The sequence below is a fragment of the Saccopteryx leptura genome, chromosome 3, assembly GCF_036850995.1.
Source record: "Saccopteryx leptura isolate mSacLep1 chromosome 3, mSacLep1_pri_phased_curated, whole genome shotgun sequence".
Taxonomy (NCBI): domain Eukaryota; kingdom Metazoa; phylum Chordata; class Mammalia; order Chiroptera; family Emballonuridae; genus Saccopteryx; species Saccopteryx leptura.
In genome coordinates, this window is record NC_089505.1 from 365,464,667 (window position 1) to 365,480,376 (window position 15,710).

The 15,710-nt window shown below is 53.4% G+C and overlaps 2 protein-coding genes across 4 annotated transcripts in view; one reads left to right on the plus strand and one right to left on the minus strand.

Annotated features, from left to right (window-relative positions):
- Positions 1-15,710, plus strand: part of TG (thyroglobulin) — a 228,179-nt gene that overhangs the window by 144,599 nt on the left and 67,870 nt on the right. The window lies entirely within an intron of this gene.
- The window catches only part of SLA (Src like adaptor), a 35,716-nt gene that overhangs the window by 8,659 nt on the left and 11,347 nt on the right, over positions 1-15,710 (minus strand). For all 3 annotated transcript variants that reach the window (XM_066379556.1, XM_066379557.1, XM_066379555.1), the window contains exons 2-5: positions 14,375-14,472; positions 4,272-4,371; positions 3,362-3,448; positions 541-644 (exon numbers count right to left, since the gene is read on the minus strand). In XM_066379556.1, the coding sequence (XP_066235653.1) occupies positions 541-644; positions 3,362-3,448; positions 4,272-4,371; positions 14,375-14,435 (352 nt within the window). In that variant the 5' untranslated portion in view covers positions 14,436-14,472. The remainder of the gene's footprint in view (positions 1-540; positions 645-3,361; positions 3,449-4,271; positions 4,372-14,374; positions 14,473-15,710) is intronic.

Genomic DNA, 15,710 nt, shown 5'->3' on the forward strand with positions numbered 1-15,710 from the left:
AAGGGCATGTATCTGCTTGTCCTGATTCTCGAAGATAATCTGATTTCAGCGTTTCCGTGTTGGGCAGAAGGAACTATTACTTCCAAATCGCTGGACAGCCTTGTCCGGGAGGGGTTTTCTCCCCATTTCACAGATGAGAAGACTGAGCTCAGAGATGTAAATGACCCGCCCTCATCTCAGAGCTGGAGAACAGCCGGCCAGGCCGAGGGCAGAGCCCCACACGCTCTCTGCCCAGGTGCTGCCTCCACGTGGTGTCTGCTTTTCTCTCAACTGATGGGAAGTTTTCCAGCAGGAGTCAGCAGGGCCTGACAGTGGGTCCAGGTCCCCTCCCACCTCCGCCTGTGTCTAGTCCCCCCCCCAGCTGGGATGCTGGCATCCCCGGCGGGGCGGCGGTGTGTGGGCCGCTGGGAGCTCACCCCCGCGGGCTGATTTGCGTGCTCCGTGGGAGGAGGGAAGGTGAGCCCTGTGGTGAACGAGTCAGCGAGAGCCACACCTGCTTGTCTGACCCACGAGAGGAAAGAGGGTCCGGGGGCTGCTCACCTTTCTTCGTCTCGCTCTCCCTGATCATGAAGGAGCCCATCTTCGTGTCGGGCAGCTGCAGCAGCTCCTCGGCCTTGTCTCTGCCCAGCCCTTCAAACAGCCAGCTGCCAAGCAGGAAGACAGCCGTGAGCGTGCGTCTGCAGCGCCCTCCCCACCAAAGGCCAGTGGGTCCGGGAACGGGGACCCAGGGCCGGTTAACAGAAAACTGCTGCGAGTTCAAGGGACCGGGGCCGACGCCTCTTCTGTCGTTCATTCATCCGTGCTTTTAATCTCTCAAATAAAACCCCTCAGTACCTCCCGCATGCCAGGTATTGCACTGGGTAACAAGGACACCAGGGTGGTAGAGCCCCTCTCTATCCCGTCTCTCAGATGCCGCCTGGACTGTGCCCATTTCGCATTCAAACACTGGGCGAGGGTCCTGGTTGGTGGTTCCTCTAATGCTGTCTCCCGATCACCGAACTACCCGCCCCTCCCTCATCGCCCCAGGAGGGCAGGGACCCTGCCTGTCTCTCTGCGTTCCATTTTCTGCATCCAGGTTGTTGGGCTTGGTGTATATTTGTAAATGAAAGGACAGACACAAGAAAGAGAGAGAGAGAGAAAGAGAGAGAAGGAAGGAAATGATATGGCATCATTGCACCAACTCAACGAGCACCTCTTGGCACTGGCCCTGTTTCCTTCTTGTCACCCTTTTCAACCTGTTTTACATACAGCTGTCATGGCGCTAGGCACTCACATGTGTGTCTTGCTCTTTTTCACTTAATAATAATAATAATGATACTAATAACAGTAAAGGCAGTTGTAACACTGTGACCCAGCATTCCAGCGGACTGTGCACCTTCCCTGGGCGGGCCGGCTTGTGGGAGTTACTTGTCAGGAAGCAGCCCTGTGCACAGAGCAGTCTCTGTTCCCGGTGCTGGACCCTGGCCCATTCTGCAAGGCAGGCCCGGCCAGGTCTCAGCCTGCAAGGAACCGCTTTGCTCACAGTTGGCCGGTGTGTGCTCAGAACCATTTGTACATCCTTTATCATTATTATTATTATTATTATTATTATTTTAACAGCCTCTGTACTTCAGTGCCTGGACCCTGACTTTTAATCCCCAGGTCAGAATCAGTGCATGCTGTGGCAAATAGTAATGCTCCACCGTTGCCCACCCTGTCCCCACTCCCCACAGCACCCTCAGGTTATCAGAGGGGCTGGCGCAGTGCTCCTGGAGCACCGTGTGGAAGACCCCCAGATGTAACATTGGATGCCACTTATCTATGTGCTGGGCCCCAAGACTGCTTTGTTGTTGAGATGATGATTATGCCATGTTCAGCCAAGTATTTCAATTCTTCCTTAGTTCTGTACGATGCAGGGCATAGTGACTATTTTAGTTTACATCCTTTCAAGTCCTGACATGAAATTCTACATATATATATATATATATACACACACACACACACAAACAAAAATAGCTATGTATGAATACTAAGTATGGGCCAATTACCACATTAAGCACTTGAAATCTAATCCTCGTCTCCGCCCCCGAAGACGGGTGTACAGTATTATCTCTCTTTCACCAATGAAGATACTGAGGGTCAGAGTGATTAATTTGTCCACGTTACTCCGTGTCAGCCACTGCCAGAGCTAGAATTGAAGTGTGTTTTCCTGGGACATCCAGTTTCTTAACCACTGTGCCACACTGCCTCTTCCTAGTCGATATTTTAAGGACATCTACTGCATCCACTAGACTGGAAGCTCCACACGGTTGTGATCCATCTTACGTAACCTTCACAAGGCCCTTGCATGGAAGTTGGGGGGCTGAGCCACACTGCAGCCCAGGCGTGTGGCCTGCAAAGCCGCCCTCCATGCCGCAAAGCCCCCCGCACAACCAACGGGACAGAGTGCTGTGCTGGTTTTCTCGACCTCCACGCCTCCTGATTGTTTTTTTTTTAAGTTTCTTTTTTCCTGCTTCATTCTCTCTTTGGATAGGTGTTTTTTTTATTTATTTTTAATTTTTTTATTTTTCATTTTAGAGAGGAGAGAGAGAGGGAGAGAGAGAGACAGAGAGATAGAGAGAGAGAGAGAGAGAGAGAAGAGAGAGACAGGGGGGAAGAGCTGGAAGCATCAACTCCCATATGTGCCTTGACCAGTCAAGCCCAGGGTTTCGAACCTGCAACCTCAGCATTTCCAGGTCGACACTTTATCCACTGCACCACCACAGGTCAGGCTAGTGTTTTTGGTGCTAAGTGTTCTCTGATACGGATATAGCTGGTAGGTAGTGAGTGCCTACTGTGACACCAGGCATTGTTCCGAGAACTATCCATCTGTGACCCCATCTCCTGTCCCTAACAACCCTATACTTGGGTCATATTATTGTGGATTACCATTTCTATAATTCTGTGTCATGAGCTCTAGTTAACAGGTGAGGTCAGGAAGCGGGTACACAATGTTGAGGGGCTTGCCCACCGTCACGTGGGCAGGAAAGTGGCAGAGGCAGGATTAGAACCTAGACAGACTGAGTTAGCAGCTGCTCTGCAGCCCTGTCTCTCCAGAGTATTTATTGCTATGTGCCAGGAACACCAAGGTAGAGCTGAAATGGTCTACACCCCTTTGTCTTACCGAGGAGGGCGCCGAGGCTCAGATAGGGGGCGGGGCTAGCCCGAGGTGGCGCTCTTCCCTATGAACTGAGTTAATAGTCGAGGTGCACCTTCCTCCAACCAACGCCTTCCCTCCTTCCTTCCCTCCCACCGCACCCGGCTGGACTCTCTCTGCTGCAGACTTCCGAGTCACTAGCGTCAACCACACGCCGCACCGATGCCACCTGAGACGGGCACTCACCCGTGGTAGACCCTGGCCACGCAGATGCCAGGGATGTAACTCTCTCGGCCAGTGCTCAGGGAAACGGCTTTCCACCAGCCTCCTTCACTGTAAGAACAAGACCAGGTCGGAAAGGGTCACGGCTCATTGGCAAAACGAATAGGATGAACGAACAGAGGAGTCCGATTTAACCCGGGGCATGTCGGGACATTCTTTGCAAAGATCTATCATTGGCCCGGTTGACCCAAATTTCTCCATATGAAAATTTAGTGTTTAAGTATATACCCCTCCCCCATTCCAAGCTAATCAGGGACTCGTCCAACACACGGGCAGTGACCACCTGGCACTGGCAGCTGATGCTTCCAGCTGATGGTCTGCAATCGGAGGCTTTTAAAAATAAGCGTGTGCTGGACTGATTTATACCCTGTGACAGTGCTTCAACCAGTGGGTGAAAAACGCTGCCCTGTGATATAATGGAGACAGTTTCGTACGTCTCTGTCCACGAGGGTTTAAGCAACAGGCCAGAGGGCAGCACGGTTGGTTTATCCTCAGAAGTTTTTTCAGAGCCCTGAGTCCTCCTTCCTGGGTCTGCACTGGCCGGTAACAGCTACACTGTGTGTGCTGTGGGAGGTGAGGCTAAAATGAGAAGCTGAGTCTGGATCATTAAGGAATTGAAATAGTTGTCTAGTGGGCAGTGGGGAGCCACTGAAGGATTCAGAGTGCTGGCAGCAGTCAGGAGGATGACACATCGAGGCCTCTGTCGGAGCCGAATTTCTCACTTTACAATAGGACCAGGACTCCTACGGAATGGGACAGCTATCACTAAAACCTAATGATCTCCCCCCACCCCCCACACACACAGCCCCCAAAAATCAAGTTTATCCTTTAGGGGCAGGGGTATTGTAAAACAAGTTTTTGAAAGCTAACTCACTCAGAAATCACACGCAGTTTCTCCCCTCGGCGGAATATTGGGGGGCTGATGTCAGGAGACGGGTAATCGCTCAGCACAGCCAGGAAGTCGCTGTCCAGTCCTGGGGAAACAGAGACGAGGGGTGTTCTTCCTTACACGGTGCTCAAAGGAGGCCCTGGGAGGGGCGGGTGCAAGGATGAGGCCCTCTTGGGGACTTTTCAGCTAGGGACACTTTACTGATTTTGAAATAGCAACTTATACAGCGGGCCCTCCTCTCTTCAGGGGTCTCCTCTCTTCAGGGGCACTTGAAGGAACGCCGAGGGTCAGGCGGCCCACCCCATTCTCAAGCCCGTCTTGGCCCCGAGGTTCTCCTCTGAGAAGCAGGGATCCTGAGGTCCTGGAGTTGAAGTCACAAGAGCCACCTTCAGGGTCTACTGACTTACATGTAATCTTGGGCAAGTCCTAGGACACCTATTAGACTCGATTTCCCCACTTTTGAAATGCAGCGTGGGCCCTGGCCGGGTAGCCCCCAGTTGGTTAGACTGAGCATCATCCAGATACCCCAAGGTTGCAGGTTCGATCCCCAGTCAGAGCACAAACAAGAATCAACCAATGAATGCATAAATAAGTTGAACAACAAATGGATGTTTCTCTCTCTCTCTCTTTCTCCTTTCCTTTCTCACTCTCTCTAAAAAAAAAAAAAAAATGTATTTTTTTTAATTAAAAAAGAAAAGAAAATGGAGCTAATGCTACCTCATCCTAGGGTCCTTATGCGATGAGATGAACTTGAACTTATGTGGCAGCGCCCTATACATGATAATGGGCTCTAAAAACATCCCTTCTGCCTGACCTGTGGTGGCGCAGTGGATAAAGTGTCGACCTGGAAATGCTGAGGTCGCCGGTTCAAAACCCTGGGCTTGCCTGGTCAAGGCACATATGGGAGTTGATGCTTCCAGCTCCTCCCCCCCTTCTCTCTCTCTGTCTCTCCTCTCTCTCTCTCTCTCTGTCTCTCCCTCTCCTCTCTAAAAAAAAAAAAAAAAAAAAAGAATAAATAAAAACATCCCTTCTTATTGTCTTTGCCTGGGTGCCCTCTCTGGGCCTTGATGGTCCCACGCTTGCAACACTGTGGGGTGTTGGAGATTAGGAACCGGAGTTCTGAGGACCCACCAGAACCGGCAAACATTAACTCTGAAACTCGATAAAGCACCTCTCCCTTGTAGGACATAAGGCACCATGTTGGAGATCTATTTAATAGGGACTGTGGGGGAGGGGTGAAAGAAAAACTGAGTACTTTTCGTCGTATGTATATGGAAAGTAATTCTGAGGAGAACATGCTGTCTGGTTCATATGAGCATGGCTTACTACGCGGTAGAAGAAAGATAGCAGCGATGAGATATGGGTTTGTTTTTTATCAGTAAGCAAAATCCTGGTTTCGTATCCTTAGTGATTTGCCTCAATTTGGGCCCATTAGATTCAGCGTAATATTTGGGTATCTTATGAATCAGCAAATATAGTCATTGCTTGCTATGACGTTTATCACTCCACCTGTTGGCTGGGCATCAGAGATCAAAATTTGGGGTGACGTATGTATTTGTGCATCGGCATTTATTCCCCAGTACCTTCCTATGGGCCAAGCATGATGGACCCAGCAAACCCAGCCTCCCTGCCCTGATGGAGCTCACGTTCTAGAAAACGCTCAAGTAGTCATGGGAGGAGCCACTCCCAGCCCCATTCAGCCCAGGAGAATCTGGAGAATCCAGGACTCCGGCATGGCAGGGTGGGTGGCCCAGACAGGCCACTTTCTAGGATCCAGACACTTCCATGCTGGGAATACTTAGATCTGCCTCTGACACCTCATATGCCATACAGTTTCCAACTCACGGGGTTCCCAGACAGACCAAGTCAAAAGATAGCGTAGGACTAGACCGTGTAAGGAAGATGAATGAGGGGTTTTTGTTTTTTCTGACATATGATTTGTTTATCACTAATAAATGAATCAGAAGCAAGTTATCTCTAGGAAACAGCTCATTGAAATGTACTGTCAGTTGGGGAAATGGAATTGCAGAGAGTAAACCATCCCTGGGTACAGCGCAGAGATAGAAACCCAAAGTGATTCACGGTGGCACCGACGGATCAGGGCTTGTGACCAGGAGCCGTGTCAGCCGCGGAAGGGCTGACCCAGTGGGGCCTCTGGCCTGACCTGAGCCGGAGGGGAGGCCGCCCTCCCTCACATTCCGCCTTGCCGAACTGACTAAAGGGGTTCTTCCCTTGTGTAGCCAGCACCCCACCCCAATAATCCGAGGCAGCACTCGAAACTGTGTGCTGGGCTTGAAGCCAGAGGCCCTCAGTTCTAAGAAGAGATGGATCTAGATTTTTATGGGGCATGAAGACTATGCAAATTAGGAGGGCCTCTTTAAGAAAAAGAATTCGGAATTGCAGCTACAATATGAGGCACGAGCCCTCGCAGTAGCGGGGGCCCCGCTGGGGAGGGGGCCTGGTGCACACGGTCTATGTGGCTCCCCAGGACGCCGGCCCCCACTGGAGGCTGACTCGTCCAGGCTGAGTGCGGACGCAGCCTTCCCCGCTCAGACCTGGGGTTCTCTGGGAACGGGGGGCTGGACGCCGCCTCCAGGGTGGAACTCTGGACGCACGGCCCCGCGCATGCGCAGACCACTCACTACCGTGGTCCCTGCTCCGGAAGCAGGAGGGGTGGTTCTGTTTTCCTCGACGGGCAGTGCCAGTTTCCACATCCTCGGCGCCTGCGCCCTCGGCCCTGGGGGGGGGGGGGTGGTTCTGTTTTCCCCGACGGGCAGTGCCAGTTTCCACATCCTCGGCGCCTGCGCCCTCGGCCCTGGGGGGGGGTGGGTGGTTCTGTTTTCCCCGACGGGCAGTGCCAGTTTCCACATCCTCGGCGCCTGCGCCCTCGGCCCTGGGGGGGGGGTGGTTCTGTTTTCCTCGACGGGCAGTGCCAGTTTCCACATCCTCGGCGCCTGCGCCCTCGGCCCTGGGGGGGGGGGGGTGCACACCTCTCTCATCCCTCCCGCCTGGATCAACTCAGAAGTCTCCTCCCGAGGGCAGGTTTCCTGCTTGACCCCCTCTCGCCCCCGCGCTTCTCCTTTGAAGCAGCTGCTCCGGGTTAGGTCGTAGTTTTGAGTTAGTGGGACTGTCAGGGGAATGCCTGTCCCCGGCTCCAGGAGCAGCCCCGGGCCAGCACCACCGCCAAGCGAGCCCGAGGCAGGTCTATGGGATGAGCATGTGGAGCGGACCCGACTCCTGGGCTCCGGATGCCTGCCGCTGCTTGTAGAGCAGCCGGGAGACGCAGACCTGACTCGTGGCAGGCAGCGTGCGGGCGGGCATCTCAGAACCACCCCGCCCCGCCCCTGGAAGACAGTGGTGACGGGAGCCACCTCGGCACTCGCTCTCTGGGACGGCGATAGGGCCTTGACACAGACCAGGGGTCGGCAGAGAGGTGGAGACTCAGCTCCGATTCTAGATGAAGACTGAGAACCAGAACCTGTTGTTCCTAACATCCGAATCAGAAACCAGTCGAAACAGAAACAAGAGCAAAACTCCACCGTGAAAACAATGGTTTCCACGGGGGAAAGGGGGCTCAAGGGGCTGGAGAGTTTCGATGTCGCAGTAGCGAAGGTGAGCTTCCTGTGGAATTTCCTGTGATGAGGCTGTTTTTGTAGCAGCGACACCTAAACGAGGCTCAGAAAGTCTTTCCTGGGGCTTTCTGCCTCCAGGGCATGGCCTTCTCATGGTCTTTTCTTTGCAAGAGATCAGGCCCACCCCCATCACCTTAGGACCAGGGTCAGAAAGACAGACCACACACGAGAAGGTAGCGGACTTTTGTTTAGTGGTTCTGACAAACAGCTGGTCGTTCTATATGCAGTCAGGTGGTAGGGTCCCACCTAAGTCATCGCTGAGCTCTGGTCCCTGCAGTAGAATACGTGCAACTAGGAAATTTGAATTTGCTCATAAAGTTCAAAAGGATTGTCACACACTCCTAGAAACCTCTGCCCCTTCCCCCCTGGCCCCTGCTTCCCCTGTTGGAGATCCCAACATTAGAATTAAATGAATTAAACCCGATCAATGAGCGACCTGTAGAAGGGGAGGGCAGAAGAAGCCAAAGGGATTATTGCAGACAGAAGATAAGAAAATGAATTAAGTGACGGATTACGTGCCAGGCCTGAGAAAAGAGAAATCCGGAGAGAATTTTCCCAAGAGAGAAGGGGCTTTGAAATCAATCAGACCTGGCTTAAATTCTGCCTCCGCCACTTAATAGCTCTGTGATTTGGGGAGAGGTTTATTTTTAACTAATCTGAGCCTGATCTCTTCATGGATAAAAAAAAAAAGAAAGAAAGAAATGGGAAGTATTAAAACTGCCTGGTAGGACTGGGCCAGCACACGGGGCAGCTTGTGTGCGGAGCCTGCCCCAGCCAGAGTGGCGGGTACCATTTTTATGCGGTGGGAACGGGTTCTCATTGCATAATCCAGCATAAAATATTCTGTATTTCTGGCAACTGTATCCTAAATTTTCAAAAGCCTCTCGGTCGTGTCATTCTGGAAATACTCTTTATCTACCAAAAACTAACCCCATTTGGTGGGAACAGAAGACGAAAGTCGGAAGGCCACATATTTGCTGATAGTTCGACTCAAAAATGAGTCAGACTGAAGAAAATGCACAAAAGTGTAAAAATAGGAAATAAATCCCCCTCCCCCACCCCCAGAGAAGGAAGGAAAGCCAGGCAGAACTTACAGGGCACAGGCTTCACTCTCCTTGTTATTATATTATTATTCCTTGGAGTACTGTCACTATTTCTTTTTTCTTTTTTTTCATTTTTTTTTTCTGAAGCTAGAAATGGGGAGAGACAGACAGACTCCCGCATGCGCCCGACCGGGATCCACCCGGCAAGCCCACCAGGGGCGATGCTCTGCCGCGACCAGAGCCACCCTAGCGCCTGGGGCAGAGGCCAAGGAGCCATCCCCAGCGCCCGGGCCATCTTTGCTCCAATGGAGCCTTGGCTGCAGGAGGGGAAGAGAGAGACAGAGAGGAAGGAGAGGGGGAGGGGTGGAGAAGCAGATGGGCGCTTCTCCTGTGTGCCCTGGCCGGGAATCGAACCTGGGACTTCTGCACACCTGGACCCCTTTGAGTAGATCTCATTTATAATCAACTCGCAAAACTAGACATTTGCTACTTCTGATGCTCCATACTGAACATCCATTCTTATTTAAAGGGGAAGAAGCCAAGGCTGGGGGAATTTTAGCGACATGTCTAGCAGAGATTATAAAGATTTCTAAGTTCACGGTCATGTCACAAAGCCATACAGCTCTCTTTAATTACCAGGTTACCCCAAGTTAACCTGTGATCCTTGGCCGGTTGAGACAAAGGCTAACTTCATTGGGGCCTCAGAGTTGGCCGCTCGGTGTAGTTGGTGGGCAAGGAACTGAATGCGGTGATACGGTGATACCAGCTTCTGCTCATGTGCTCTGTGAGTCATGCCCAAGCTCACGGCCTCTGGAGGGGTGACAGCTGGCCTCACTTTCATATTTTAACCGGAAACACATACACATCCAACTAACCAATTGGGGTTGGGCAGACTGGCCTGACAACGTCAGCCCAGTTCTGTCAATCACCACGGAGCACAGGCTGTACTTGTGGGTCCTGTGGGCTGGGAAGTGAGACACAGTGTTCCAGAAAGCTCTCTTCGGTCCCGGGTCTTGTTAGGTGGGGCAGACCGGGACTGAGCAGACCCTAAGGCTCTTAGGTGCTACCGCCAGGTGGAGAGACTTGCCTAAGGTCACAGAACTAATAAGGTGTGTGCCTGGTCCCCAAACCCGGTAACCATCAGCAGGGAGTCCAAGACTCTGCTCTTCCCCACCAGCTCTTCCTGTCACAGCTGAGGACAACCCGCATGGCCACTTGCTTAGTAATGTTTCCCTTTATGTCAACTCACTTAAAACAACCTTGAGTCCCATTCCAACCATTGTGAAATCATGGGTTTGACTGGGCGCGTTATTTTCCTATCCCATCCATTCAAAACACAATGATCTAAAAGGTGAATGGTCACGTCCCACCTCAAGCCATCTGCTGTGCCAGCAGCGGGCTGAGCAAGACCCAGATGGGCAGGCAGATCTAGTCGATGATCTAATGTACGTTCCTGTCTGTGGTGTCCCTCGCAGGGACACTGAGTGTCTCTGTCATTATATCTGGTGGCCATGTCCTTCCCCGCTCTAGAGAGCACCCAGCCCCTCTCAGAACACGTGGGCTCCTTGCAAGGCTGCCTGTGTCCTCTTCTGAAACGTGGGGGTGAAGGGAGGGACTCTCGATGCAGGCCACCTGGCTTCAAGTCCCAGTTGTCCCCTTCTGAGCTGAATGGCCTCAGGCCTGTCATTGAAACTTCTTGTGCCTCAGTGCCTTCCACTACAGAGTGGAGATGGTAATGGGCACTGTCTGCCGTGGCCATCGTGAGAAGTGAGACTGGATGTGTGTATCGTGTCCAGTGTGAGCAGTCTGAGCACCAGGAACAGAGAACGCCGCAGAGGCAAACTGAGGTCTCTCATCTCTCTTTGGGTGTCTGGGAACGGTCAGGACCAAAAGCTAGGCCTGTGGTCTGCAAGCTTTGGAGGGTTCAAGATGCACCAGGGGGCTTGTTAGCCAGGGACTGTGCCGCTCCCGCCCACCATCGCTGATTCTGATAAGCAGGTCTGGGGTGGGGCCCAGGAATCTGCATTTGATGGCTTCCCAGGAGGTCTGAGGACCACTCACTGAGATAGATGTGCCAGCTGGGTCTGTGACTTCCCTGCCCCCTCCTTCCTCCCCAGAGCCACGCCCACCCCTTTTTTCCACCAGGGCAGCACCTTGATGCTATGTAAATGCCCCACTTAGCATTATTTCCATCCTCCTCACACAGAAAGGGTCTGAGCTGTCTGGGTTTGCATTTCCCACCTCTGTCAGTGAGGTCTCGCTCTAGGTCAGGACAATAAGACGGTGAGAAATGGACAGGGAGAGGAAGACCACAGCCATGTGATCGACTTCTCTTCCTAGGGTGGGTTTCTGTTATTTCCCTGGGACGCAGGCGTCCCTTGGTCTTATTCAGGTCTGTACCGCCCGTGTCCAACACAGAGCAGGTATCAGAAGTACGTGTAGAATTGTAGAGAACACCAGCTATTAGAAATGATTTGAAAGCAAGTTTTGGACTCCCCAGTTCTACTACTTTAAAAAATTGCAGGCAAAGGGGTGGATGGCCATTTAGACACAGCCTAGTGCCATCAGATAACCCCAAATGCGGTTTGTAAAGCGGTGATTCCATCCACATTTATCATAGCCATTTTGTGCCATGCTATGGCCGTGAGGGAGGGATCATTCTGATCTCTGGGAGCTGAGTCCCGCCTCATAGGAGGCCGAGGGACTTACCTGAGGTCACACAGCTTCCTGGGGACAACGCCAGGACCTCGACAAGGTCATTCGCCTCTGGGACCCGCCCTATTCCCACATATTCTGCTACCTCTGGGACCACTGTGATATCAGTCTCTGGGAAGGAGACTAATCAGGAATGTTCTGGAAAGCTTTAGGAGAGAAGAGATGGACAAAGCCAGAGCCCTGGTACGAGGGGAAGAATTAGCCCCCCAAAGCTCAGAAAATGGGTTTGTCTCGAAGTCCACAGGTTGGCCTCCTGCTGATCCTTGTGCAGGGGCTGGGCCTTCGGTCCTTAATTCCATACCCTTCAGACTAACGTCAAGAAAGCTCCCACTGTCTGGGGGACGGAAGCAGCACCCCCCCCCCCCGCCTCCACGTAGCTGAGACTAACCAGATGAGTAAGCGTGAGTGTCAGCTGGCTGGGTACAGGTTCCATGAAAGCCCAGGCCCTTTGCTTCATTTGGATAAAGACTAGTGAGTGCAGCATCGACTGTACCACCTTGCCCCCCCCATCCTCGTAGGTGTCAGAGAAAAGGGGAAATCAAGTTAATACCGATCACAAGGGGGACTTTTCAGGGGCGGGGGATGGAGCGGCCACCCGCCAGCCCTTGATGTGGTTGCCTGGATTACAAATTGGGTACGGCCTGGGGAATTCTCTACCCCGGGGGCGGCAGGGTGGGGAGACCCCTCTACCCACTTTCTTGAGGTGACACCCCCACCCTCACAGTGGAAAAAGAGAAACTTATTTCACGACGATTTGCATTTAAAGAAAATGGAGGCAAATGAGCAAGTCTTCGGAGGCCCGTGTTTTCACGGGGTTTGCTCAAGCATGAGGCCCCCTCTGCCCCAGTGTGAGAAATGACAACACGAGATCGATTCGGGGTAGGGGCGCCTCCTGAGCTGGCCGGGGTCCTCTGCGTTCTAGCGTCGGCGTTCTAGAAGCGGCCCTGCCCGGGGAGGAAGCGCTGCTTGCGCTGGTCTGGAGGAGTCGGGAGGAGGGAGCCAGCCTCTCTCCCAGCGGCGGCAGACGCGGTGGCTCTGCGCAGTTCCGCACGGGAGGTGCGGGCCCCCGGGAGGCGGGTGCACATCCTGCTCCACCTAGCATGTGGCTCCAGGGCCTCTGGTCCAGGGGCCATTCTTTTTTCCCTCTTAGGTTGTGGGGGAGGGGACAATTCCTGGGCTAGGAAGGAGGGCGTCTAGAAGTGCCCCGTGTCTGCCTTGGGTGGGGAGCAGGCAGTCTGTCCCTACATGCTTCCTTGGGGATGTCTGAGGGGACAATGAGACCGTGCAGAGGGCTGCCTCTTTAAGGGCCCACAGAAATCGTTGTGTGAGCCGTAGGGAGAGGCAGGGCAGGAACCCGGCTCCATCCACACTCACGCTGCACTGGGGCTCAGCAGGCATGACAGCAGACGTCTGTGCCTGTCAGCTCGGCCCAGGGCCGTGAGGCAGAGGAGCGTGGGAATCAGGCGTGGCCACCCCGGTCAGGAGAGGCAGGGCAGGAACCCGGCTCCATCCACACTCACGCTGCACTGGGGCTCAGCAGGCATGACAGCAGACGTCTGTGCCTGTCAGCTCGGCCCAGGGCCGTGAGGCAGAGGAGCGTGGGGAACCAGGCGCGGTCACCCCGGTCAGGAGAGGCAGGGCAGGAACCCGGCTCCATCCACACTCACGCTGCACTGGGGCTCAGCAGGCATGACAGCAGACGTCTGTGCCTGTCAGCTCGGCCCAGGGCCGTGAGGCAGAGGAGCGTGGGGAACCAGGCGCGGTCACCCCGGTCAGGAGAGGCAGGCCAGGCCCTGGGTGCCGTGATGTACAATGGGAGGCAGAACTGTCCCGAGAGGTGTCCAGTGACTTACCCTGGGGACACTGAGGGATCGCCTGGCCTCCTGACCACCCCTCTCCCAACTCCCTAGAGGACCCCACACAGTGTGCCCCCACCAACGCCCCGCTCAGACAGTAAACCCAGACTGCTTGGAGGGACAAGCACCAGGAACCCAGAGAGCGGCGGGTTTTACTCTCAGCTGTTGCTTTTGCTCGCTGGTGTCCCCTCCCAGCTGTGTGGCCGGTCCCTGAAGGACCGTAGCTTCGGGAGTCCAGCTCCATCTGACACCTCTGGCCGAAGCTGATCACGGATCAACCTGTGACCTGTGACACTGCGCCCTCCTTCAGAGCGCCTGACCCTTGCGATGCTACCGGTGGGACAGGAAAATCCCTTTATTTTCGGGAGGCTCTGCTAGTGCTAGCATCCAGTGTTATGAAGTGGCAGCCACAGAAGCCCTCGCCCAGCTCTGATAGTACTTACTCCACACCCACGATAACGTTACATGCATGAAAGTATTGTAGCACGGGCCGGCAGGGCAGACGGCAAGCAAGAGCCTCGGTTTCGGAATCAGACCAGCCCGAGTTGGACGGCTGACTCGATAGCTTATATTCCCTTTGTGGGCCTCAGCTTTCTCCATCGATAAAGTACAGGGATTGAACCAACCCTCCTTGAAGGTCCATCCCAGAAGGTCCCAGCAAATCGGCTCGCTTCCGGGTTGCCACCATCCTATCTTTTTAAACATTCCGTTATGAAAATGTTAACTACTGGCAAAGAGCCCCTGTGGACCCATTGCTCTGTTTCCACAATGCCCAGCACCCCATCGACGCCCAGGGCTCTCCTGGGATAGAGTCAAGCATTGCACCGAAGAAGCCAGCTTACCATCTGGGCAGGGCAGAGGCCTCTCGGGTGGCGCTGGGGTGGACCGGATGCTGTTTCCCATTTCTCTCGCTCCCCGGGCGCTGGAAGATGCTCGAAGCCTACAGCACAGGGGAGACACAGGGAGAGTCAGCCCCGCGCCCAGCCCTCTGCGTGGAGAGTGACCCAGTTTAGAGCACATCGTGCATCATGTTTCAGGCAGCCCGCCTCTGGAAAGGTGGCTGTTTTTATGTGACGATGAGCGCGGGGCGCGCTGGTTACATTTACGCAGCGCGAGCTCTTTTATCAAGGGAATGACAGAGGAAAAAAAAAAAAAAACCACAGAGGGGGAAGTTGCTTGCAAATGCTGTTGGTGGCGAAAGTTTCCATTCCCCTGTGCCCTGGGTGACAGAAAGCCTCCTGCTGTGTTTGTGTGCCAGGCTGCGGATGTCACATGGGCTGCAGGGTCTCTGCTCCTGAGCCCTGGCCCCGGACACCCATGTAGGGGTCACTCACACACAGCATGGCACTCCGGGGTTGCTGTATAACCCAAACGGGGTGAGAGCGGGGGACTCTATTCAGCTGTCTTCTGTTTGCTGTCTCAACAGACAGTGAAACAGGGACAATCCCATCATGCAACCATGTATCGATATTTGCTGCATCCTTCACACTTTTACATCTGCAGGAACTTTTTAAAAAAATTATTTTTCAATAACAGCTGACATGCAATATTCTATCAGTTTCAGGTGTGCAACATAGTGATCAGACATTCATAAAACTGAAGCGATTGCCCTGGTACCTGTAGGTAGTTGTTACAATGTTATTGACCATATTCCCTGTGCTGTATACTCTTTACATCCTGGTGGCTATTTTTATAACTGGCTTTCACACTTCCTTTTCCCTCCCCTTCTGTACCCAGCCCACCAAACCCCTCCCATCTGGCGACCAGCAGCGCGTTATCCGTAGCTGTGAGTTTGTTTCTGTTTCTGTTTGTCCGTTTTGTTTTTTAGATTCCACATGTTAGTGAAATCGTACGCTGTTTGTCTTTCCCTGTCTGCCTGGCCTCCCTTCGCATAATACCTTCGAGGTCCATCCACATTGTGGCAAATGGCAGGATTCCATTCTTTTTTAAGATCGAGTAATATTCCATTGCATCCTTTTGATTGCTGTCAAGCCCCTGCACCCGAACCCCATTTTTCAGTGACGGGAACTGAGTCTCAGAGAGGGTAGGGGACTTGGTCTAAGGTCACACGGCATGTCACCGGGGGCTGCTGGGATTTGTGTGAGCCACAGATGCCAAGTCTCCGGCTTGTCCCACAAATGGTTCCGGTTCTGGCTGAGAACAGACAAGCTAGGTGAC